This window comes from Euleptes europaea, chromosome 9, assembly GCF_029931775.1.
Source record: "Euleptes europaea isolate rEulEur1 chromosome 9, rEulEur1.hap1, whole genome shotgun sequence".
Taxonomy (NCBI): Eukaryota; Metazoa; Chordata; class Lepidosauria; order Squamata; family Sphaerodactylidae; genus Euleptes; species Euleptes europaea.
The window spans coordinates 8966066-8993085 of record NC_079320.1 but is presented as its reverse complement, the minus strand read 5'-3'; the positions used below and the strand labels follow the sequence as shown (position 1 = coordinate 8993085).

Here is a 27020-nt window from a genome sequence, read left to right as displayed (position 1 = left end):
AGAACCGGGCTTGATTCCCCACACCTCCACATGAGCGGTGGATGCTAATCTGGTGAACTGGATTAGTTTCCCCACTCCTACACATGAAGCCAGCTGGGTGACCTTGGGCTAGTCACGCTCTCTCAGCCCCACCTACCTCACAGGGGGTCTGTTGTGGGGAGGGGAAGGGAAGGTGATTGTAAGCCAGTTTGATTCTTCCTTAAGTGGTCGAGAAAGTCGGCATGTAAAAACCAACTATTCTACATGACCTTCCAGTGCGCTGTCCCGAATGGCTCCTCATTCTTTCCTCTCTGCATAGGAAAAACATGTACGCCGGCGGTGAGAATATGCAGATGAACGGAGACACGCCTCATGACGGGGGCCAAGGCAGTGGGGGCCATGGTGATGGTGAAGAATTGCAACGGACCGGCAAGTGAGTGTTGTCAGAGGGAGGTCCTTTTGCCTTTGTGTAACAAACTTCAGGGGACATGCTTGATTCCCAATGTCTTTTTGGGTACCCCGATCTCATGCCTACAGTGACGTGTCCTTCTCTTGCCCAGATTTTTCGGTGGCCTAATCAAAGATATCAAGCGGAAAGCGCCTTTCTTTGCCAGCGACTTCTACGATGCTCTTAACATCCAAGCCCTTTCTGCCATTCTCTTCATTTATCTGGCGACGGTAACCAACGCCATCACCTTCGGGGGGCTGCTGGGCGACGCGACGGACAACATGCAGGTTAGCCATGGCGCCAGATTCTGCCTCAGACTATCACTGCAGATGCAACAGGGTAGATACGATAACCAAGGTGATATGATAACCCTCTTCAAGTACTTGAAGGGCTGTCATACAGAGGATGGTGCTCAGTTGTTTTCCGTTTTCCCAGAAGATCGGACCTGAACCAACAGATTGAAATTAAATCCAAAGAGTTTCCGTCTACATATTAGGAAGAACTTTCTAACAGTTAGAGCAGTTCCTCAGTAGAACAGGTTTCTTCGGGAGGTGGTAAGCTCTCCTTCCCTGGAGGTTTTTAAGAAGAGGTTAGATGGCCATCTGTCAGCAATGCTGATCCTATGACCTTAGGCAGATCGTGAGAGGGAGCCATCTTGGCCATCTTCTGGACATGGAGTCGGGGTCACTGGGTGTGTGTGGGGGAGGTAGTTGAGAATTTCCTGCATTGTTCAAGGGGTTGGACTAGATGACCCTGGTGGTCCCTTCCAACTCTATGATTTTATTATTCTGGGTTCTAAACCCTGGCAGGCCTCAGTTTTTTAGATTCTCTAGACAGAGTTTTTTGATGTAGATTTAATTAAGTGTAATATTCCCTTCCCCCCAGAAAGTAACCAAAGGATGTTGTCCATGAACAGTTATTTAACTTTGAGAAGGGAACTTCCTATTCGCCAAGCGTAGGGAAAGAAAAGTACGCTGTGTCTGCAGAATACCCAAACAATAATCAGTCTATTGATAATGAAGCTCCAGAAGATGGGGAGATAAAGCATTATCACAGTCTGTGAATCATTCTCTCTAACTCTTGCTGGTCAAATATTTGTTCTTGAAAAGAAGGAACTTAGCATAACAAAGACTGGTCTCATTCCTTTCCTGCTTCCTGGTTCACATGGCGGTGCCACAGGGGAGGCGAAACGTCTGGTAAAAAACAACAACGGAAGTGACATTGGTAGTTCTAAGAATCGCTGGAAACTCTATGGTAAAACCACAGCATCGCCTGTGGCACAATGTCACTTCTGGTAAAAAGCCAGAGGCGACATAGGGCCGCTCTAGGAACCGCCGATTCCTAGAGCTATCCTATGTCGCTTCCGGCTTTTTACCAGAATTGACATTGTGCATAGGCGATGCTGTGGATTTTAATAATCTTTCTCATGCTGTCACTCCAAGCAGCAGAAAGCAACGGGAGTGTGGAGAGGGGCAGGGAATTCTCTACCTCCACCGGGGGAATGGGACCCCCTAGGTAGATCTGCCCCCCATAAATGTGGCTTCTGTTGCCACAGAACGTTTCCTGCAGTGGGCCGCTGTCATTTGTAAAGCTGTGCATTCATCTGTTAGTTCAATGGAACGATCCTGATTGCAATCGCTGATGCGCTGGTGTAGTGGTTAAGAGCGGTGGAGTCTGATCTGGAGAACCGGGGTTGATTCCCCACTCCTCCACATGAGTGGTGGAGGCTAATCTGGTGAACTGGGTTGGGTTCCCCACTCCTCTACACACACACACACACACACACACACAACACACGAAGCCAAGTGGATGACCTTGGGCAAGTTACAGCTCTCTTAGAGCTCTCCCAGCCCCACCTAACTCACAGGGTGTCTGTTGTGGGGAGGGGAAGGGAAGGTGATTGTAAGCCGGTTTGATTCTGCCTTAAGTGGTAAAGTTGGCATATCAAAACCAGCTCTTCTTCTTCTTCTTCTTCTTCTTCTTCTTCTTCTTCTTCTTCTTCTTCTTCTTCTTCTTCTTCTGCTGCTGCTGCTGCTGCTGCTGCTGCTGCTGCTGCTGCTGCTGCTGCTGCTGCTGTAGTGGCAGCTGCTGCTGCTGCTGTAGTGGCAGCTGCTGCCAAAGCAATATTTTAAAAAATCTACACAACCTTGTTTGCAATTGCTGATGCACTGGAATTTCATCCTCTCTCCCCCTTCAAAGCTCCTCTTTATCTCTGCAAACACTAATTTTGAGGAAAGTGGAATCCTGGAAACTGTATTACAGGCCTGTGTGCCTTGGACTTTATGCAGCAGTTAGTTCAATATTAGCACTGAGCTCAGGGATGCTTCAGGCACTTAACCATCTTTGCCTCCGATATTTTGACTCTGAGTTGCAGAGAGAGGATGTTTGTTGCTGGAAGGGAGTGGTAGTTTAGGTTTTTTTCGAGGCCTTGCGCCAAGGCTTACCGTTTCTAAGAAGACAAGATTCTGTTCAGCCGTAGGATATTTTACAACCCTGTGGAGCAGATGCTCTTGGGGTGTGTGTTGAGGGTCAAACACTCTCTGGGTCCGGGCGGCGAACTAACGTAATCCTCTCTTTTATTGTTTCAGTAAAGCAATAACTTCTGTAGTTAAGAATTTTGCTTCTATTTACTTTTTGTAAAAAAAAAATATATGGCTGATCCCGGCTTTGCATTCCAGCTTTTCGCCCTTAAGCACGACCGTTGTTTGGAAGTCTCCATGAAATATCTTTTGTTTTTCATTCCTGGCATTGCCAAACAGCCAACGGAAATGGCTGTGTCCGCAGAACGTGGAGTTTATGGCATGCCATCAAGGGCACCCAATGAACGCTGTTCAGGCTTGAGGTTTTTTTTTTTTACTTTTCACAAAAAGATTCTGTATTTGGAGAGATCAACCTTCAAGCAGAGTACTTGGGCTACATCAGAATCCTCCTCTGATGGGTAAACTCTCTGCCCTAACACATTTGGAATGCCAACATTTAAAGGCTTACAAATTTATTGTGGTAACATAAGAACATAAGAACATAAGAAAGGCCCTGCTGGATCAGACCAAGGTCCATCAAGTCCAGCAGTCTGTTCACACAGCGGCCAACCAGGTGCCTCTAGGAAGGCCACAAACAAGACGACTGCAGCAGCACCATCCTGCCTGTGTTCCACAGCACCTAATAGAATAGGCATGCTCCTCTGATCCTGGAGAGAATAGGTATGCATCATGACTAGTATTCATTTTAGAATAAAAGAAAAGCCATGCTTCCAAGTTGGCAGAGTTTGGGAAGGGGAGGGACCTCAGCAGGGTATATAGTCCACCCTCCAAAGCAGTCTTTTTCTCCAGGGTAACTCATTTCTGTCATCTGGAGATAACTTATAATTCCTGGAGATTTTGTGGAAGTTGGCACCTTTAGTTTTCACATACATATTTTTACCATCTGATAAACTTGACAAAGTGGATTCTGGTTCATGCATGCTTGTCCAGGATCAGAGGAAGTCGTCTGCTGAAGCTGGAAGGTGAGAGATTCAAAACAGATCAAAGGAAGTATTTCTTCACACAACGCAGAGTTAAATGGTGAAACGCCCTGCCCCAGGATGTGGTGATGGCTGCCAACTTGGAAGGCTTTAAGAGGGGAGTGGACACGTTCATGGAGGATAGGGCTATCCATGGCTACTATTCAAAATGAATACTAGTCATGATGCAGACCTATTCTCTCCAGGATCAGAGGAGCAGGCCTATTCTATTAGGAGCTGTGGAATGCAGGCAGGATGCTGCTGCAGTCATCTTGTTTGTGGGCTTCCTAGAGGCCCCTGGTTGGCCACTTGGACTGATCTAGCTTGGCCTTTCTTATGTTCTTATGGTTTGCCGTTCCCTTCCTCTGCATAACAACCCTGGTATTCCTCTGTGGTCTCCCATCCAAGTACTAACCAGGGCTGACCCTGCTTAGCTTCTGAGATCTGACCAGAGCTGGCTTGGGGGCCCCATTCTTAGGAACCAGTTTCATATGCATAGATTCACAGGAATCTTCTAAAAGTCCTCTCATGGGCCAAAAATATGAAGCAGTAAAGTATCATGTAAACCTGACGACAATGAAACAGTTGGTTAAAAGTAGCTTCCTGCTGAACAGAGAAATGCTCTGCCTTCTAAAACTCGGTGAGACCTGAACATTCATAAGGTTTATCCAATTGTGTGGTCATAGGTAAAGCAGCCAAGATATGATCTTGGAGTCCCCAAATGATAACTAAACAGCCCAGGGGCCCTTGGGAAGAATCTTGGGTATGACAAATTCAATTTTGGAAAATATGTTGCTGGCCCTCAGGGTTACAGAGAGACATTTTCAGATCACCCAGCTGATATGTTTTCATAAAGCCCAGAAACTGTAACCTAGACAAAAGCAATCTTACACATATTACTTTTTCCAGTCGAAGTTAATCTCCTGAAGTTTTTGGTTGGCTTCTTTTGATTTACAAACTTCCAGAGGGAAGTACTGCTAAGAATGTATTTGCCGGTAGGGTTGCCAATTCCAGACTGGGAAATATTTGGAGATTTTTGGGGTAGAGCCTGGGGAGGGTGGGGTTTGGGGAAGGGAGGGACTCCGGTGGGGTAAAATGCCATGGAGCGCCCCCTCCAAAGCACCCATTTTTTTCCAGAGGAACTAATTTCTGATGGGAGATCTCCAGGCCCTACCTGGAGGTTGTCAACCCTATTTGCCAGACTTTCCTACTGTTACAATGATCTGTTTTTAATATTTTAAAAAATCTTTCACATGGCACAGGTATATGGGAATGCGAGTTTTTCACAGATCTAGGATATCCAGGCAGGAAAAGAAATTCACCTATAGTGGCATGGAAGTTTCCCATACGGGCCATATGTTATTCCCATCTGAGAAGAAAACATAAGAATAGCCTGCTGGATCAGAGCAGTGGTCCATCCTGTTCAGCCAAACAAACAGAGCATAGAGGCCGAGGCCTTCCTCTAATGTTGCTTCCCAGAACTGGTATCCAGATGTTTCTCACCTCTATAGATGGAGGTTTCCTTCAGACACCGTGGCTAGTAGCCACTGAAAGGCCTATCCTCCATGAGTCTGTCTAATCCAGGGGTTCCCAACCTTTTTGAGATAGTGAGTACATTTGGGATGGTGGGCGGAGAAACAGAATGGCTGCCACAGAATGGCTGCTGCAGAAGGCGGAACCAGCCACAAAATGATTGCTTAAGGAGATCCAGCGTGTTATACTGGTTAAGATCGGTGCTTTGGACCAGCGGACGCTGATCTGGAGAACCGGGTTTGATTCCCCACTCCTACATATGAAGCCAGCTGGGACTTTGGGCCAGTCACAGCTCTCTTAGAGCTGTCTCAGCCCCACCTACCCCACTGGGTGTCTGTGGTGGGGAGGGGAAAGGAAGATGATTGTAAGCCAGTTTGAGTCTTCCTTAAGTGGTAGAGAAAGTCGGCATATACAAACTAGCTCTTCCTCTTCTTCCTCTTCCTCTTTTTCTTCTCCTTCTCCTCCTTCTTCTTCTCCTTCTCCTCCTCCTCCTCCTCCTCTCCTTCTCCTTCTCCTTCTCCTTCTCCTTCTCCTTCTCCTTCTCCTTCTTCTCCTTCTCCCTCTCCTCCTTTTCCTCCTTCTCCTTCTCCTCCTCCTCCTCCTCCTTTTCCTCCTTCTCATCCTTCTCCTTCTCCTTCTCCTTCTCCTTCTCCTTCTCCTCCTTCTCCTTCTCCTTCTCCTTCTCCTTCTCCTTCTCTTTCTCCTCCTTCTCCTTCTCCTTCTCCTTCTCCTTCTCCTTTTCCTTCTCCTTCTTGTGCTGTGGTGGCAGCTGCTGCCAAAGCAACATTTTAAAAAATCTACACAGCCAGTCCCAATCGTTGCTGGACAAAAGACCTATCTTACCCCACCCACTTCCTGAAAACACTGGCAGGCATCTGAAAAGATGTCAGCGGGTGCCATGGCGACCACAGACCCCAAGTTGGGGACCCCTGGGTCTAACCCCCTTTTAAAGCTCTGTGTGCTCGTGGCCATCTCGACCTCCACCGGCAGTGAATTCCACAGCTCCAGAAGGATGCCAGCTGAAACGATTCGTTTGCCCCTCTGCTCCTAGGGCGTGTTGGAAAGCTTTCTGGGCACAGCAGTGACGGGGACCGTCTTCTGCTTTCTCGCTGGACAGCCGCTCACAATCCTGAGCAGCACCGGGCCAGTCTTGGTCTTCGAGCGGCTTTTATTTAACTTCAGCAAGTAAGTTGGGCGACGGGGAGGAAGAGGGGCAACCAGGCTCAGTAGCCCTGCAGTTGGTGCCTGTGGGATGTTGTAAGTTGCTGGTGTAGTGGTTAAGAATGGTGGTTAGGAGCGGTCCCCACTCCTCCACATGAGCGGCGGATAGGGTTTTCAGGTCCCTCTTCGCCACCGGCGGGAGATTTTCGGGGCAGAGCCTGAGAAAGGTGGGGTTTGGGGAGGAGAGGGACTCCTCTCCTCGAGTCCATTTGCCAAAGCGGCCATTTTCTCCAGGGGAACGGATCTCTTTTGGCTGGAGAATAGTTGAAATAGCAGGAGATCTCCAGCAACCACCTGGAAGTTGCCAACCCCAGCGGCAGACACTAATCTGGAGAACCGGGTTGGTTTCCCCACTCCTACACATGGAGCCAGCTGGGTGACCTTGGGCTAGTCACAGCTCTCTCCGCCTCACCTACCTCACAGGATGTCTGTTTTGGGGAGGGGAAGGGAAGAAGATTGTAAACCGGTTTCATTCTTCCTTAAGTTGGCACATAAAAACCAGCTCTTCTTCATGTTCTTCTGTGCAATTATTCCGTACCCTCTCACTGCTCCTGTTTTAACCAGGGTTATCTCTTTTTACGTGCAGAGAAAACGGTTTCGATTATCTGGAGTTCCGGCTCTGGATCGGCCTGTGGTCGGCCTTCCTGTGTCTCATCCTGGTGGCCACGGACGCCAGCTTCTTGGTCCAGTACTTCACCCGCTTCACGGAGGAAGGTTTTTCTTCCCTCATCAGCTTCATCTTCATCTACGACGCGTTCAAGAAGATGATCAAGCTCGCCGAGTATTACCCCATCAATTCCCATTTTAAAGTGGGTTACATCACTCTTTATACCTGTACCTGCATGCCACCGGGTCCAGGTAAGAGTGAGCCCATCTCTGTGTTTTTCATCCGACTGTCTGTAACCTTGGGCTAGTCACGCTCTCTCAGCCCCACCTACCTCACAAGGTGTCTGTTGAAGGGAATGGAAGGTGATTGTAAGCCAGATTGATTCTTCCTTAAGTGGTAGAGAAAGTCAGCATGTAAAAACCACCACCACCACCACCACCACCACCACCACCACCACCACCACCACCACCACTACTACTACTACTACAACAACTTCTTCTACTACTACTACTACTACTACTACTACTACTACTACTACTACTACTAAAACGACGACGGGGTTAAACCTTGCCATGATGGAAACTAGGGATGCCAACTCCAATTTGGGAAATTCCCAGAGATTTGGCGATAGTACCAGGGGAAGGCAGGGTTTGGGGAGGGGAGGGATCTTACAAGGGTACAATGCCATAGAGTCCAGCCACCAAAGCAGCCATTTTCTCCAGAGGAGCTGATCTCTGTCTGCTGGAGATCGGCTGTGATTCCGGGAGATCGCCAGGCCCCACCTGGAGGTTGGCAACCCTAACGGAAACCCACAGCGGGGCGAAGCCAGGCTTTCACAGCGTAGAGATTAACATGGAGGAAGCTAAAACATCCAAAGGTAATGATGCGTCTAATGTGAGATAACTTTTCAGCAGACTGGAATGAGTCACAAATTTGGCACGCAGCAAAGCAAACCGGTGCATTGGGCCCGCTTGCCAGACAGGAAACGGCTCCGTATCTTGCCTGTTTGTCTGTGGTGGAGGCTGAGATTCCTTTCAGTTTTGTTTTAGGTATTCTTCATTTCTCACAAGGTACTTTTTCTGTCTTAGAAGCCCCATATTCAGACTTGAAAGCGCAACTTGCTGAATTGGCTCATTTGAGTATCGGCCTGTATGTACATTTTTATCACGCCTCTCCCCCAGCAAGCGCAGGGAAGAAGAAGAAGGTTGGTTTTTATATGCAGACTTTCTCTACCACTTAAGGGAGAATCAAACCGGCTTACAATTGCCTTCCCTCCCCCTCCCCACAGCAGACACCCTGTGAGGTAGGTGGGGCTGAGACAGTTCAGAGAGAACTGTGACTAGCCCAAGGCCACCCAGCTGGCTTCATGTAGAGGAGCAGGGAAACCAACCCGGGTCACCAGATTAGTGTCCTCCGCTCATGTCGAAGAGTGGGGAATCATCCCTGGTTCACCACCGCTATACCGCTCTGGCTCTTTCAAGTCCAGTAGCTCCTTAGAGACCCACAAGATTTTCGAGGTATGAGCTCCTGAGAGTCAAAGCTCCTTCCATCAGATATCTGATGAAGGGAGCTTTGACTCTCGAAAGCTTATACCTGTCAGTCTCTAAGGTGCTGCTGGCCTCAGATCTAGCCACCACACACATGTGACTCTCATTTTTAATCCATTTTTTCTCCAAGGAGCTCCTCACTACCCATTGACCCTCACAACAACCCTACGAGGTAGGGCTGTCTGGGAGATGGTGGTTCTCCCAGAGTTACCCAGTAGAGTTCTCCCAGAGTTACTTCAGGGCGGAGCATGGATTTGAGCCTGGAACTCCCCAACTGACATCCAGTACTCTGGCTATTGCGCCACATAGTTTAGTTTAGTTTATTTATTTACAAAACTGCAATGCTGCCTTTCTGCCCAAGGCGGCAAACAGTTGGAACAAAACATTTGTGCAGAGCCTTTACCTGTAGCGATAGTTTGATTTGAAAACAAGGCATTATAAAAACATACCATAAAAACAGTTTAAACCAAAACTAAAATACATGTTAAAAGCATATAAAAGTGTTGTGGGAGCCAGTGTGGTGTAGTGGTTAAGAGCAGTGGTTTGAAGCGGTGGACTCTGATCTGGAGCAGTGGGTTTGATCCTCCACCTCCTGCACATGAGTGGATGAGGTTAATCTGTTGAACCAGGTGGATTTACCCTCTCCTCCACACGAAGCCAGGTGGGCTAGTCGCAGCTCTCTTAGAGCTCTCTCAGCCCCACATACCTCACAGGGTGTCTGTTGTGGGGAGGGGAAGGGAAGGAGATTGTAAGCCGGTTTGATTCTTCCTTAAGTGGTAGAGAAAGTCAGCATATAAAAATCACTCCTCCTCCTTCATCTTCTTCTGCTTCTGCTTCATCTGCGTCTGCTTCTTTTGCTTCTTCTGCTTCTTCTGCTTCTCCTTCTCATTCTTCTTCCTCCTCCTCCTCAAATAAAATTATCTGTACTCTGCTTTCCGACCCCACAAATACATTTTCCAGATTAGGAAAGAGACAAGACTTGAACAAAGTCTCTTGGCGGAATGGTTTATGCCCTTAATCCTGTTGACTTGAACAGAATTTTGCAAGTTTTCAGTGCTGCAGCCAGATACAGAAGTTCAAATACCAAGTCTGGAATAACCTGAAAAGGAGAAAAGGTCATACATTTGTCTGTTTTGCTTAGAAGTTTCTTGCTGTAGAAGGGGGTTATTTATAGTACAGCTGGGGACAATTTCTGCTTGTTATTTCGTAGCTGCTGCTAATTCATAATACTGACTGTGAAACTTTCGTGGATGTGTAATTTTCTTTATCTCCACTCAGCAACAGCCCTTAAGCGAAAGCTAGATTTGAGTCCAGAAGCTCCTTAGTGACCAACATTTTCAGGGAGTAAGTTTTTGAGAGTCAAACAATGGGAGCTTTGATTCTCGAAAGCCAGCGTGGTGTAGTGGTTAAGAGCAGGTGGTTTGGAGCAGTGGACTTTGATCTGGAGAACCAGGTTTGATTGCCCATTCCTCCACATTTGTTCCCCTACTCCTACACACGAAGCCAGCTTGGTGACCTTGGGCTAGTCACAGTCTCTCAGCCCCACCTACTTCCCAGGGTGTCTGTTGTGGGGAGGGGATGGGAAGGTGATTGTAAGCCGGTTTGAGTCTCCTTTAAGTGGTAGAGAAAGTCGGCATATAAAAACGAACCCTCCTCCTCCTCCTCTTCTTCTCCTTCTCCTTCTCCTTCTTCTTCTCCTTCTTCTCCTCCTTCTCCTTCTCCTTCTCCTTCTCCTTCTCCACCTTTTCCTCCTTCTTTTCCTTCTTCTTCTAATCTGAAAATAGGGTTGCCAGCCTCCAGATACTAGCTGGAGATCCCCTACTATTACAACAGATCTCCAGCTGATAGAGATCAGTTCCCCTGGAGAAAATGCCCACCTTGGTAATTGACTCTATGGCAATGAAGTCCCTCCCCTCCCCAAACCCCGCCCTCCTTGGACTCCACCCCCAAAAACCTCCCACCGGTGGCGAAAAGGGACCTGGCAACCCTACCCGAAAATCGTGCTCCCCGAATCGAGCTCTTCTACTGCAGACCAACGCAGCTACCCTCCCAAAGCTATCTTAATGAAAGCTGTATCCTGAATTCCTTTACACGCACCCACAAAGCCAAACAGCATTCATGCCGCTGAGAAAATCTAACACTGGAGGAAGATTTCCATTGGAAGGAACAGTTTTTGGGCTTCTGGTAGACATACTGGTCTTCGTTGTCCAAACGAGAAGGGTCTTTGCTCCTCCTGCTGTTCAGCACATGGTACTGCGGCAACAGGAGCTCGCAAGAGGGGGAGAACGGTCCCCCTAAGAGGCCACAAAGCTGCCTGACAGGTTCCAAACAAAAGGTATGTGACCTTTTTCACACCACTCCACGAGAGGTTGCTGCTGACAGCTAGTTGGATTGGGAGCGCTTTAAAAAGCCAGAGCACGGCTGCTCGAGAGGTTTGTTAGCAGTGCAAAAGAAGATCTGGCTCGTTCCCACTGTGCGCAACATTCACAGAGCTGCATGCGTCAGCCTGAGACTGAGCGGGCCCTCTTTAGTGCTATTTTTATAAGCACCTGCACTTTTCCATTCAAGGTTTCTGGGATCCGAATGAATAAGGCAGGAAGCTTACAGATGTCTTGGTTTTTATCCAGGCTTCCGTCCCCCATTGTTGACTCTGGCGGTCCACTTTGTTATCTGTTTATTTAGTCCCTTTTTAAAATTCTGCCCTTCCTCCAAGGACCTCAGGGTGGCATATGTCATTCTCCCCTTCTCCGAACGATCCTCGCAACAGCCCTGCATGGTAGGTTAGGCTGCGAGAGAGCAACCGACCCAAAGTCACCAAGTGAGTTTTGTAACTAGGAAGGGATTTGAAGAAGAAGAGTTGGTTTTTATATGCCGACTTTCTCTACCACTTAAGAATCAAACAAGCTTCCAATCACCTTCCCTTCCCCACAACAGACACCTTGTGAGGTAGATGGGGCTGAGAGAGCTCTAAAAAAGCTGTGACTAGCCCAAGGTGACCCAACTGGCTTCATGTGGAGGAGTGGGGAAACAAATCCAGTTTACCACATTAGCCTCTGCCGCTCATGTGGAGGAGTGGGGAATCAAACCCGGTTCTCCAGATCAGAGTCCACCACTCTTAACTACTACACCACGCTGGCTCTCTTGAACCTGAGTCTCCTAGATCCTAGGCCAAGACTCTAATCACTGGGCAGATTGATTCCACTGCTCGGGCAATTCATTTTAGTCCATTGCTACAGTGGTGAAGCCGCCACTCTCCCTGAGCCTATGTGCTTCACACGATGTGCTTCACACAATGCATAGTTAAATTGTGGAACTCCCTTCCCCAGGATGTGGTGATGGCTGCCAACTTGGAAGGCTTGAAGAGGGGAGTGGACATATTCATGGAGGAGAGGGGTATTCATGGCTACTAGTCAAAATGGATACTGGTCATGATGCATACCTATTCTCTCCAGGATCAGAGGAGCATGCCTACTATATGAAGTGCTGTGGAACACAGGCAGGATAATGCTGCTGCAGTCGTATTGTTTGTGGATCAGACCAAGGCCCATCAAGTCCAGCAATCTGTTCACACAGTGGCCAGCCAGGTGCCTCTAGGAAGCCCACAAACAAGACAACTGCAGCAGCATTGTCCTGCCTGTGTTCCACAGCACCTAAGATAACAGGCATGTTCCTCTGATCCTGGAGAGAATAGGCATGCATCATGAGTAGTATCCACTTCGACTAGTCACCATGAATAGCCCTCTCCTCCATGAACATGTCCACTCCCCTCTTCAAGCCTTCCATGTTGGCAGCCATCACCACATCCTGGGGCAGGGACTTCCACAATTTAACTAATTGTTGTGTAAAGAAATACTTCCTTTTATCTGTTTATCACGTTCCAACCTCTAGTCATTCAGGAACAGAAATAAATCCCTGGCAGTTATCATCCAATGATGAGAGGCGCAGGTTTTCTAAGGAATTGTTGCCTAGTGTTTTTGAAACTTGGGGGTAATTCAGAACCATCTTTTGTGCTTGTTCATCACTTGAAGCTAACAAGGTTAAAGATTGCTTTTTGTAAAAAAAAAAAAAAGTAGATACAAATGCTTTTTTAAATCACTCTGTTTCCCACTGCCCTATAAGTGGTCCTTTCAAAACTCTGCATTTTTTTCTTTTGTCTCTTGCAGTTAATAGCTCCTTATTCAATGAGACCACCGCAACATCAGCGAATTGGCTTGCGAGCAACTCAACAGAGATGGTAAGCAAACCAGATGGGAGAAATGGACACTTGAACTGTTCGTGTTCCCACCTTTCCCCGTGGTTCAAAGGTGGCTTACAATAATAATTTAAAGCATTTTCAGTAAGAATAAAAAAATAAGATAGCAAACTCCAATCTCTTCCCCCCTTCTCTCACCTTAGTGGCAACAGCATAATTCTGTGCCTGATTTCACCAGGGTGTGTTTTGGGATGAGAAATATGACAGTAAAGCTCACCTAAACTCAGGGGTAAAGACAGATACTAGAGGAGGAAGAAGAAGAGTTGGTTTTTATATACTGACTTTCTCTCCCACTTAAGAAAGAATCAAACCGACTTACAATCACGTTCCCTTCCCCTCCCAGCAACAGACACCCTGTGAGGTAGGTGGGGCTGAGAGAGCTCTAAGAGAGCTGTGACTAGCCCAAGGTCACCCAGCTGGCTTCGTGTGGAGGAGTGGGGAAACAAACCACCTTGGGAGGTGGTAAGCTATCCTTCCCTGGAGGTTTTTAAGCAGAGGCTAATGGCCATCTGTCAGCAATGCTGATTCTATGACCTTAAGCAGATGATGAGAGGGAGGGCATCTTGGCCATCTTCTGGGCATGGAATATGGGTCACTGGGGATGTGGGGGGGAGGTAGTTGTGAATTTTTTGCATTGTGCAGGGGGTTGGACTAGATGACCCTTGTGGTCCCTTCCAACTCTATGATTCTATGATTGTATGATTCTATGAAATCCAGTTCACCAGATTAGCCTCCGCCGCTCATGTGGAGGAGTGGGAATCAAACCCGGTTCTCCCGATCAGAGTCCACTTCTCCAAACCACCACATCAGGAAGCTGGGGGTGATGTGTGAAGAGTGAGTGGCCGAAGAAGGAGGACGCCCCACCTCGCTGGGATCACATGAAGCTTCCTTATCCTCAATCAGACCCTCGGTCCGTCAAAGTCAGTATTGTCTACTCAGACCGGCAGTGGCTCTCCAGGGTCTCTGGCAGGGGTCTTTCACATCACCTACCTGCCTAGTCCCTTTAACTGGAGATGCCAGGGATTGAACCTGGGACCTTCTGCATGCCAAGCAGATGCTCTACCACTGGGCCATGGCCCCTGCCTTGTGAGGGGCAGGAAGGAGGGGCAGGAAGGGATCCTGGTGTGATCATACAGAGTCACGTTGTCCAGGGTAAGGAATATGCGACGCCTGGGCCCGTCTCCCCCTTGCTCTCAAGCGACCTGCAAGCCGTGCAGATTGTTCGGTCTATTTCACGAGGCCGTTAAGAACAGGAAGGGTAGCCTATTAGAAATTCTGCTGGACAGCTCGGCAAATGTGCTGACCGTTGCAGTGCGCGGTGACAAAGTGTAGTAGCCTTGTGTGATGCTTCATGTAAGTGACATCCCTCTTGGGTTGGCAATACTGTGCGCCATCAGTTATGAAGGCAGGAGTCTGTGCCTCCTCCAGCCTGACTTTCTTTCTGCCCCCTCTTTTTATTATAGCTGTACAATGCATACAGATTAAAAATATTAAAATGGGTTCTTACAGTCAACACACATAATAAAATGTATAGTAAACGAGTAAGCGGGGGATGGGGAACCCATTTATCATATCATGACAGTTTCAAACTTACTTTCAGGGCACATCTGCATTTCACTGTCCTTTTTAAGTATTAGGGTTGCTGATCTCCAGGTACTAGGTGGAGATCTCCCGCTATTACAACTGATCTCCAGCCAATAGAGATCAGTTCTCCTGGAGAAAATGGGCACTTTGGCAATTGGGTTTTATGGCATTGAAGTCCCTTCCCTCCCCAAACCCCGCTCTCCTCAGGCTCCGCCCCAAAAACCTCCCGTCAGTGGTGAAGAGGGACCTGGCAACCCTAAAGGTCACCCAGCTGGCTTCATGTGGAGGAGTGGGGAAACCAACCCGGTTCACCAGATTAGTGTCCACCGCTCATGTGGAGGAGTGGGGAATCAAACTCGGTTCTCCAGACCAGAGTCCACCGCTCCAAACCACTGCTCTTAACCACTACACCACGCTTGAGGAGGGGCTGTGGCTCAGTGGTAGAGCCTCTGCTTGGCATGCAGAAGGTCCCAGGTTCAGTCCCCGGCATCTCCAGTTAAAGGGACCAGGCAAGTAGATGATGTGAAAGCCCTCTGCCTGAGACCCTGGAGAGCCGCTGCCGGTCTGAGTAGACAATACTGACTTTGACGGACCAAGAGTCTGATTCAGAATAAGGCAGCTTTGTGTGTTCATGTGATCTTTGAGGGGAGGGGCCATGGCTCAGTGGTAGAGCATCAGATTGGCATGCAGAAAGTCTCAGGTTCAATCCCTGGCATCGCCAGTTAAAGGGACTAGGCCAGTAGGTGATGTGAAAGACCTCAGCCTGAGACCCTGGAGAGCCGCTGCTGGTCTGAGCAGTCAGTGCTGACTTTGATGGACCCAAGGGTCTGATTCAGTAGAAGGCAGCTTCATATGTTCATCTGTTGTGAAGGAGCTATGGCTCAATGTTAGAGCACCTGGCAAGCAGAAGGTCCCAGGTTCAATCACCAACATCTCCAGTTCAAGGGACTAGGCAAGTAGGTGATGTGAAAGACCCCTGCCTGAGACCCTGGAGAGCTGCTGCTGGTTTGCATAGACCAGGGGTCCTCAAACCTTTTAAACGGGGCCAGTTCACTGTCCCTCAAACACTGTTTGGGGCCGGACTATAGTTCGAAAAAAATATGAACAAATCCCTATTCACACTGCACATACTGCTCAGTAGTAACGCACAAGCTCTCTCACTAGCAAACACACACACAAGCCCACTCACTAGCAGGCACACACACAAGCTCTTTAATTAACAGGAATTTATACTATTAAAGGTGAAGGTTTCCCCTACACCATGCTCAGCTCTGCAGCGTAGCAAAGATATAGTTAGTATTTTGCTCTGGCTGGGTTTTATAGAGCCAGGATTGCACTGTTACAGGAACCGCCGGAACTGAAAGGGCACACAAAATCTCTCATGGTCGTCATCTGACTACAAAACCCCACTGATGTCACCCAGCAAAGAGAAACCGGCTATTCTTTTCCTATAGAAGAAAAGTGGGCAACTGGCCACCCTATGCCACCAGATGTAGCATATATGTCTACCTCTCGTCAGGCACACTACCGATGCCCAGGGAAGGGGCCAGCTGCCTGCTTAGGCTCAGTCCCCCCACTTAGGCTTTCTGCAAAATCTTCATTTCTGCAAAAGATGCTGTGCAGTTTTCAGCGAGACACCAAGAAAGGAGGACGGGGGGGGGGGAGGGGGGGAGAGAGGTAAAATTAGGACCGATTTAAAAAGGGAGAGGGAAAATAAGGATAAAAAAGAGGTAAATTTAGGAGGGGAAGTGGGAAAGGTCAGTTTGAAGGAGAGGGCTGCAGGGCGGGTCACTAGTCTTGCAGGAGGTCGGCTTGATGCTTCCTGGGCATGCTGCTATATGGGGCTTATTTATTTTAAAAAAAATTCTATCTCAGTGCGATCCTAGGGCCGCTCTCTAAATGCACATTTTCCCCAGCCAAATCCTTAAAAGTCAAAAATAAGCCCCTATGCAGAGTTTTTGAGAATTCAGATGGGGGGAAATGTTTATGCGTGGAAGGTTTTGCCTTGGATTTGCCGCTCTCTAGATACACCTTTTCCCTAGCCAAATCCTCAAAAGTCAAAAATAAGCCCCTATGCAGAGTTTTTGAGAATTCAGATGGGGGGAAATGTTTATGCGTGGAAGGTTTTGCCTTGGATTTGCCGCTCTCTAGATACACCTTTTCCCTAGCCAAATCCTCAAAAGTCAAAAATAAGCCCCTATGCAGAGTTTTTGAGAATTCAGATGGGGAAAATGTTTATGCGTGGAAGGTTTTGCCTTGGATTTGCCGCTCTCTAGATGCACATTTCCCCTATCTGAATTCTCAAAACTCTGCATGGGGGCTTATTTTTGGCCATTTATGCACGGGAGGTTTTTCCTTGGATTTGCCCCTCTCTAGAGGCACATTTTTCCCATCTGAATGCTCAAAGCTCAACAATAAACCCCCCCTTAATTCAGAGTTTTGAGAATGCAAGATGGCGAAAATGTGCCTCTAGAGGACGGCAAATCCAAGGCAAAACCTCCCGTGCATAATTGGCCGAATTCGGCTTAGACAGGAGCAACTCCAGACAGGAGGCGGCGGGCTAAGCTCTACCCGGAGTCAATGCGGTTTACTCCTGAGTAGGCGCACTCGGGACCAGGCGAAGGAGGGAGGAGGCTAGACGGAGGGGAAGGGGTGGGGGGGAAAGAGAGGAAGGTGGGTTGCCCCAGAGGCGAGCCGTTGCCCCCCTTACAGGCTTGAGGTCCGGGTCGGCTGCCTCCGGCTTCTTCCCAAACCACCGGCGGCGGCTGCAGTTGGCGGCAGCCTCCTCAACTCCCTCTTTTGGAGGGCTGGACGCAGGCAGGCAGGGAGGGAGGGGGAAAGGAGGAGGAGACGGTGACGGCCACCTCAGGTCACAAGATAGCGCCCAAGCGGAGCCGGTCGGAGGCCATCCCCACGCGGAGGGCCGCTTTGAACTACCGCTCCCGGCATGCAGCGGGAGGGGGAACGGGCTTTCTCCCCCTCCTGTTTCCATCCAGAGGCGGGCCGCGCTGCATCATGGGGCTCGTAGTTCCCGGTGGGGAGGCGTGGCGCTGGTTTTGGGCCAGGCCTGAGGGGCCGGGTTCAGGACCCTGAGGGGCCGGATCCGGCCCGCGGGCCGTAGTTTGAGGACCCCTGGTCCTCAGTACTGACTTCAATGGACCAAGACTCTGATTCAGTATAAGGCAGCTTCATATGAGGCGGCTCCTCCTTAACAACAACCACGTTTGGCTTTCTTTGCAGCACAACGGCACAATGGACTGGCCCTCTCTGGCAAAGAAGGAGTGTCTGAAATATGGAGGCACCTTGGTGGGGAACAACTGCAAGTATGTCCCCGACATCACCCTCATGTCTTGTATCCTATTTCTGGGCACCTACACCTGCTCCATGGCCTTGAAGAAATTCAAGACCAGCCGCTATTTCCCAACCATCGTAAGTATCTCCGTTGCTCTCTCTGGTTCTCAACATGCCTAGGGTATACTGGAGCTTTTCAGAACCCGCCCCCCCCCCACGAACGATTACATGATAAAGTTATGTATGTTGTGGAGAAAGTGGACAGAGAGGAACATGAGAAAAGCCCTGCTGGATCAGACCAAGGCCCATCAAGCCCAGCAGTCTGTTCACACAGGGGCCAACCAGGTGCCTCAAGGAAGCCCCCAAACAAGACAACTGCAGCAGCACCATCCTGCCTGTCTTCCACAGCACCTAATATAATAGGTATTCTCCTCTGATCCTGGAGAGAATAGGAATTTTCTCCCTTTCCCGTAATACTAGAATTTGGTGTGTCCAGTGAATGGTGGGCGGTAAATTCAGAAGGCAGCAGGAAAAGATGAAGACCCAACAAGAGATGGATTGACTGAATCAAGGAAGCCACGGCCCTCAGTTTGCAAGATCTGAGCAAGGCTGTTAAGGATAGAACGTTTTGGAGGATATTGATTCATAGGGTCGTCATGAGTCGGAAGCGACTTGACAGCACTTAACACACAAATTCAGTAGAGATCAAAGGAACTGCTTTCACACACAGCACAAAATTAACTTGTGGGACTCTCTGCCACTGGATGTAGCAGTGGCCAATGGCATAGAGGGCTTTAAAAGTTAGGTAGAGTCATGGAGGATAGGACTGTCAGTTGTGAACAGCCACACTGGACTCCCTCATAAGGATGTGTAGCTGAAAAAAAATCAGTATTTTCGGATTTGGATTTCAGGAATGGGTTCTATACCAATATTCTGGAGTATTATGGTTCCTTCATGCAGTTTCAGCATTCTAAATGGTTTTTTCCCCCAGAATTTGAAACTTTTAAGGTCTTTTATTCCCTGCGTGGACTCTTTCTGGGGGACTAGAGTGGCTGTTTTTAAAGCAAATGACACCAAAATGGCAGGGAACCTAGTTCCACTAAAGACCCCCAAGTTTTAAAGTAGCAAACTTTTTAAATAGATGGCTACCTTTTCTAGAATATGAGAAGGGAGCATCATAAAATATACGATGCCCATGAACTGTCACATGGTTTGCATTTAAGTTCCACTAAGTGGCATTATGAGAAGACAAGAGTCACTGGAAACGACCATCATGCTAAGAAAAGTTGAGGGCAGCAGGAAAAGAGGAAGACCCAACAAGAGATGGATTGACTCAATAAAGGAAGCCACAGCCCTCAATTTGCAAGATCTGAGCAAGGCTGTCAAAGATAGGACATTTTGGAGGACACTGATTCATAGGGTCGCCATGAGTTGGAGGCATTCATGGCACTTAACACACACACAAGTGAACGAAACAAATTGTATGATCTCTGTAAAAAACACTAATGTATAGTAGAGCAAGTATTAGAACATATCTCAACTGTACTGGTATGTTTAACCTACTGTTGTTGAATTTTTAATTTTGCTGTTGTTATTATAAGCTAAACTTAAAATAACGAGTTATATCTTAAAAAGACCCCCAAATTTCTAGCAAATTGGATTAAGGGATCCAATTCTACGGATCCTTGAACAAGGTACCCCAGCCATCCTTCTTGTCTTCGTTGTTTCCTATGGGGAAAATGTCATGCTTTCTCCAGGGTAAAGAATCATAGAATCATAGAGTTGGAAGGGAGCACCAGGGTCATCTAGTCCAACCCCCTGCACAATGCAGGAAATTCAGAAGTACCTCCCCCACACACTCCCAGTGACCTCTACTCCATGCCCAGAAGATGGCCAAGATGCCCTCCCTCTCACGATCCTCTAGGAAGCCCACAAGCAAGATGACTGAAGCAGCATTATCCTGCCTATGTTCCACAGCACCTAATTTAATAGGCTTGCTCCTCTGATCATGGAGAGAATAGGTGTGCAGCATGACTAGTATTCATTTTAGAACACAAGAAAAGCCACTCTGGATCAGATCAAGGTCCATCAAATCCAGCATTTTGTTCACACAGGGGCCAACCAGGTGCCTAGAATCATAGAGTCGGAAGGACCACCAGGGTCACCTAGTCCAGTGGTTGGCAAACTCATTAGTCAACAGAGCCAAATATCAACAGTACAGCGATTGAGATTTCTTTTGAGAGCCAATAGATAAAGATGCTCCACCACCACCTAAAAAAAAGGCCTTCAAACTGAGATAATGGGGCTTGCTGATCGCATGGACATTTCGGCCTGAATGCCCCATCTGCACAAGGGGGGGGGGGGGGACGGAGGCGACGGCCGACTTAAGGAAGCATCAAACCGGCTTACAATCACCTTCCCTTCTCAACAACAGACACCCTGCGAGGTAGATGGGGCTGAGAGAGCTGTGACTATTCCGGCCGTTACGCTGCCCCATGAGCCCCTCCCTCTGCCGTGGACCGGGCGCAGCAGGGCGCACGAGTCAGCGGCACCTGTGGAAGCACCCTGAGTCCCCGAGCACACAGAAGGCACTTCCTGCCAGGCAAACGCGCCCAGTGGCTTCACGGGCGGGAAGGGGCGGGGGGCCGTGGCCGGGACAGCGCGCGTGCAAGGGAAACCAAGCCGCCCGCCTCCGCCACACGGCGCTGCAGACCTGGCGCGGCTCGGGATGAGGCCAAGTCGATGGGCGAGTGCCGCGGCCTTCTGCCGGCCCCACACTCAGCTGGAACGCCCGGGGAATGGGCAAGAGGGCTCCGGAGCCTCCCACCACATGCAGCTCAGGCGCTGGTGGGTCCCGGCGGTAGGAGGAACCCAGGCACGGCGAGAAACGCCCAGCCAGGCGGAGAGGCGAGAAGCTGCCCTGCGCCGAGGCAGGAGCAGAGTGGCTTGGGAGCCCACACTCAAGAGCCGCACTCAAGGGGCCAAAGAGCCGCATGCGGCCCGCAAGCCGCGGTTTGCCGACCACTGACCTAGTCCAACCCCCTGCACAATGCAGGAAATTCACAACTACCTCCCCCACACTCCCACAGTGACTCCTACTTCATGCCCAGAAGATGGCCAAGTTCCCCTCCCTCTCATGATCTGAAGCCAATAGCCAAACACACAAGAGCTACCATGGGCCAAAAGCCTCCAAATGCCAAAAGAACCAACATCAAACTAGAGAATTTCAGTAAAACCCCAGGGGCCAGTGTGAACCAAATGCACCACAGGGCAAGGAGTCGCAGGGAGGAAGGGAATCTGTGTCCACTTCCCCAAAGCCCCTGAATGCACAGCGAAGAACCTGCCTTAGCTAAACTGCTGGCAAAGTAAAATGGTTTTTGACAATAGTCTGGTGTCACTTGATTTTTTTCCCCCAGGCACGGAAGTTGATCAGTGACTTTGCCATCATCCTTTCTATCCTGATATTCTGTGGGATCGATGCCCTAGTAGGTGTGGATACACCAAAGCTCATTGTGCCAAGTGAATTCAAGGTACGTTAAAGAACATAAGAACATAAAGAAAGGCCATGCTGGATCAAACCATCAAGTCCAGCAGTCTGTTCGCACAGTGGCCAACCAGGTTCCTCTAGGAAGCCCACAAGCAAGATGACTGCAGCAGCATTGTCCTGCCTGTGTTCCACAGCACCTAATATATTCGGCATGCTCCTCTGATCCTGGAGAGAATAGGCATGCATCATGACTAGTATCCATTTTGGCTAGTAGCCACGGATAGCCCTCTCCTCCACAATCATGTCCACTCCCCTGTTAAAGCCTTTCAAGTTGGCAGCCATCACCACATCCTTGGGCAAGGAGTTCCACAATTTAACTATACCTTAAAGTCTTGCATGGAGACAGAATCTCTTCCAGGTACCCTAGGCCATCTTTCACCGGTTCTCACCCATTATCAGTATTTATGATTGCCTGGAAAGAACTGTGCAGTTTGGAGCAGAGGTTAGAAGGAGTACAGCTTCCGAGAGCCTTTAAGCGTCGCCATGTCAGTTGGGTCCACTTTGTCATGGCCCCCTCTGTGCGGATCTCCATTAACTGCTCTCTGGAGATTTGGTGTTTCGGCAGTTAACGCCGATTGGGATTAAGTTTCCGCAGTGATGCCATGTTTGTCTCTTCTTTTCTTCAAGCCAACGAGCCCCCACAGAGGCTGGTTCGTCCCACCGTTTGGAGGGAACCCCTGGTGGGTGTACCTGGCGTCAGCCATCCCTGCGTTGCTGGTGACCATCCTCATCTTCATGGACCAGCAAATCACGGCCGTCATCGTCAACCGGAAAGAGCACAAACTCAAGGTCGGTAGATACGTTAATTTTGTAGATATGCTGAAGTTGGTCACAAGATGTTAGGTCGCTGGGGCATCCAGTGTCTCTCAGCTCCAGGGCATGTGGTAGAATTTTAAGAACCCCAGGGTAACACGGGGTAATTTCCCAACTTTCAGAGTTGCATGGGAAAATCTTAGAACGGGCTGACCTAATTTTCGGATGTAGTCCTCAGTATCAATTTGTTGGCGAAAACAAACATTCAAGATGACATCCTGTTGACTTCTCCATTTTGCGTGGGCTTCAGCAGTTCTGTCTGTCTCTCTCTCAGTGGAGGAAGGCCTTCTTCCCCTTTTGCCTGCTGTCGAGGTCTGGTCTTGCCATGAGACAGCTTTGGCAACGGGCAGGGTGGTGGAGAGGAGTGGAGAACAAGAAGAAGAAGAGGTGGTTTTTATATGCCGGCTTTCTCTACCGCTTAAGGCAGAATCAACCTGGCTTACAATCACCTTCCCTCCCGCTCCCCACAACGGACACCCTGTGAGGCAGGTGGGGCTGAGAGAGTGTGACTAGCCCAAGGTCACCCAGCTGGCTTCGTTTGTAGGAGTGGAGAAACAAATCCAGTTTCCAGATTAGCCTCTGCTGCTCATGTGGAAGAGTGGGGAATCAAACCCAATTCTCCAGATCAGAGTCTACTGCCCCAAAGCACTGCTCTTAACCACTACACCATGCTGGCTCTAGTCTGGAGTACAGACTAGAGTGTTTTCCATTAGTTAAGAGGGTCCCATCATAAAACAGAACCTCATTATAAATTATTTCCCCCCAACAATGGTCCCTATGGTGATTGACACCATAGGCTGACACCTCAGGTTCTCACAGAAGTAAACACACAGCTGACCAGACAGTGTTTGCTTCTGTATGTGCTGATACCCCTGGGGGATATTTTCAGCTGGTTTCTTAAGTATGGCTAGAGGATCCAGTACCCTAGGCATTTGGTGTGGTATCGTGGCTGGAGTGTTGGACTAGGGCCTGGGAGACCCCAGTTCGCATCCCTGCTCTGCTGAGAAGTTGGCTGAGTGAACTTGGGTCAGCCTAACCTCCCTCACAGGGTTGTTGTGAGGATAAAATGGTAAAGGGAGAACCGGGTATGCCACTCAGAGCTATCTGGAGGAAGGGTAGGATGAAATGTAATAAGACATAATGCTCAAGTTCTTCAAGGCCCTGGAGTTTCTCTTTACCCAGGGTAGAATCATAGAGTTGGAAGGGTCATCTAGTCCAACCCCCTGCACAATGCAGGGAATTCACAACTACCTCCCCCAGAATGACCTTCCCTCTCATCATCTGCCCAAGGTCATAGAATCAGCATTGCTGACAGATGGCCATCTAACCTTTTCTTAAAAACCTCCAGAGAAGGAGAGCTCCCCACCTCCCGAGGAAGCCTGTTCCACCGAGGAATCGCTCTAACTGTTAGAAAATCCTTCCTAATGTCTAGATGGAAACTCTTTTGATTTAATTTCAACCCGTTGGTTCTGGTCCAACTTTCTGGAGCAACAGAGAACACCTCAGCACCCTCCTCTATATGACAGTCCTTCAAGTACTTCAAGTACCTTGTTCAGGAAATACCTTCCACAAAGCACCCCTGTTTTTTTTTGGCAAAACTGTCTGTGTGTTTGTGTGTGTATGAGAGAATCTTTGAAAGGTATTCCAGGTTCATTCTTTGATGTTATTTGGCTTGCAGAACAAATTGTATTTATTACATTGGTCCCTTTTCAACAGGGCCTCCCCCCCCCTTTGGTTTAGACAGGGAAGTGTGTGAAGTAAGAAACACTGAGTATTTTATAACAAGAATGGTGTCATAATGGAAGCGTTTGCTTTCCTTTACAGTGTAACCCTACACAGAGTTACCTCCTTCGAAGTCCATTGACTTGGGTGGATTTAGAAGGCAGTAACTCTGCTTAGGATCGAACTGTCAGTAACACAGCAAGCAATTCGCAGCCAAGGTTGAAGCAAGAAAGACTGTCTATTTTTAAATACCGTGCCATGCTTCGTTTTAATTAAGACTGTGCTGTGGAACTTATTTGTCCTCAGTTTGATGCGGTTGTTACAGGCTAAACTGATAGCCAGTCACAGCGGCTTTATCTCAGATCTTCCCTGTTCACATGTGAGGAGAGGCAGGGGTAGCAGGTCTGATCAGGACATTAGAAGGGAAGAAGATTTGAACATTAGAAGGGAAGAAGAAGAAGGGTTGAACCCTGCATTTCTCTACCTTCAAGGAGTCTCAAATTTACTTACAATCGCCTTCCCTTCCTCTCCCCGCAACAGACACCCTGTGAGGTAGGTGGGGCTGAGAGAGTTCTGAGAGAACTGTGACTAGCCCAAGGTCACCCAGCTGGCTTCATGTGGAGGAGTGGGGAATATACTCTCTGCCCTGACCCTGGCTAGTATTTGGATGGGAGACCTCCAAGGAATACCAGGTCATGACTCTGAGGCAGGCAATGGAAAACTACCTCCGAATGTCTCTTGCCTTGAAAACCCTATGGGGTCACCATGAGTTAGCTGTGACTTGATGGGAAAAAAGAAAAAGAAAAAAGGACTGGCCAGAAAGGTTACACTTGCAAAAGCTTTTCTCCAGTCCCTTGACTATTGAAAGCCTCAGAGACAACTTGTAGCAACGAACCCTATATGATCCTCCTTAATCATCTTGGCTAAGTTGAGGTGGACATCTGGGTTTGATCCAAGAGCATGTTCCTACATAACTTCACCATTTTCCTGGTCCTTAAGATGCATGCGAGGAGATAAAACTGAATTCACAATATTAATAGTGGCTAGGAGGACAGCCCTGCTGATCAAATAGAAATACAGATTGAGTGTCCCTTATCCGGACTGCCTGGGACCAGAAGCAGTCCGTATTTTGGATCTTTCCGTATTTGGGAATATTGGCATATACATAATGAGACATCTTGGGGATGGGACCCAAGTCTAAACGTGAAATTCGTTTATGTTTTATATATGTTTTATATACACTTTGTACACATAGCCTTAATGTAATTTTCAACAACATTTTAAATAATTTTGTGTACATTGAACCATCAGAAAGCGAATTGGCATACTGCTGAGGGCCTGTGAGTCATGCCTGCTGGCTCAAAAAGTCTGGTTTTCGAGACAGCCCGGATATCAGATGTCCGGATAAGGGATACTAAACCTGTAGTACCTTGGGCCGCAGAGTTCTCACCTCTGGCATCTTATTTTAGTGCAATTCCCATTTTCCTTGAATTTTGACAGTATTCAAACATAATCATGTTTAATAGGATGATATTTTATGTAGATATTTAGATGAGCGGGACGCTAGTTCAATGCTTAACAGCAGTGAGTGGGTTGCTTGCTGCCAGACATCCAGGCTTTGTGCTGTCTTTTCAAGGAAGGCTTCCAACTTTGCTTAGGGGCGTGGTAGGATATAGACCAGGGGTGTCGAACTCATTTGTTACGAGGGCCAGATATGACTTGGTCTGGCCAGGCCATGTGTACCATCAAATTTAATGCCAGGTGCCGGAGATACAAACTTTATAAAAGACAAAGCCAATTAGAAAAATAGAATCATAGGGTTGGAAGGGACTACCAGGGTCATCTAGTCCAACCTCCTGCACAATGCAGGAAATTCACAACTACCTCCCCCCACCACCACACCCCCAGTGACCCCTACATGCCCAGAAGATGGCCAAGATGCCCCCCTTTCATTATCTGCCTAAGGTCATAGAATCAGCATTGCTGACAGATGGCCATCTAACCTCTTCTTAAAATCCTCCAGGGAAGGAGAGCTCACCACCTCCCGAGGAAGCCTGTTCCACTGAGGGGCTGCTCTAACTGTTAGAAAATTCTTCCTAATGTCTAGATGGAAAATCTTTTGATTGAATTTCAACCCGCTGGTTCTGGTCCAACCTTCCGGGGCAACAGAAGACAACTCGGCACCATCCTCTATATGACAGCCCTTCAAGAATTAATGTTACAATTTTTTACTTAAAATACAAACATGCTTAAAACAATAACACTCTTACAGTGTTTTATTTAACAGTCTTTGATCATTGACACCTCGGGACTGGGGTGTGTGTGGCTGCCTTGGGTGGGATCAGGAGCAGGGGGGTGGGGCTGCCTCGGCTGGCTCGCGGGCCAGATAGGAGCTCTCAAGGGGCTGGATCCAGCCCCCGGGCCATATATTTGACACCCTGATATAGATCCTTTTCTTTACTTCCTCAAAGTTCCTCAAAATTGGATGGAAAACTTCAGTGCAAATCTACAGGGGACAGAGACAGACAGACAGACAGACAGACAGACAGACAAAAGTTCAAATGGGGCAGAGCTGAGGCAGTCTGATCCCCACTAATAATTGTGATGTATTATTGCTATAAAGAAAAAAGTTTCTCTACCCACTGCATCCCAAAACGTTTCCGTGCTTTCCAGATGTGCTTGTGCCATGGAAGTAATCCTTTCCATTTGCACATAGACGGTGGGCACATTTTTTTTAACCAAAAGTTTACCCCGTCTTTCTGCTCTCATAAAAGCCACCAAGGTGGCTAAACAAATTAAACTGTATATAACAAAACCTTGTCTTAAAAACTATTCAAACTGACCAACAAAAAACACACAATTAAAATAATTCCAACCGGAACCAAAATAAATGGGAAAAAAGTTAAAAACAACAATTAAAACCTGATCGATAACCTGAAATGACATATTAACATAGGAAACTGTGTCGTATCTAAAA

General features: G+C 48.2%; 1 protein-coding gene across 1 annotated transcript in view; it reads left to right on the top strand.

Annotated features, from left to right (window-relative positions):
* Positions 1–27020, top strand: part of SLC4A4 (solute carrier family 4 member 4) — a 210406-nt gene that overhangs the window by 156973 nt on the left and 26413 nt on the right. The window contains exons 11-18 of the mRNA XM_056855929.1: positions 299–412; positions 540–714; positions 6511–6644; positions 7267–7538; positions 12998–13068; positions 17911–18099; positions 21378–21491; positions 22136–22297. Coding sequence (XP_056711907.1) covers positions 299–412; positions 540–714; positions 6511–6644; positions 7267–7538; positions 12998–13068; positions 17911–18099; positions 21378–21491; positions 22136–22297 — 1231 coding nt within the window. The remainder of the gene's footprint in view (positions 1–298; positions 413–539; positions 715–6510; positions 6645–7266; positions 7539–12997; positions 13069–17910; positions 18100–21377; positions 21492–22135; positions 22298–27020) is intronic.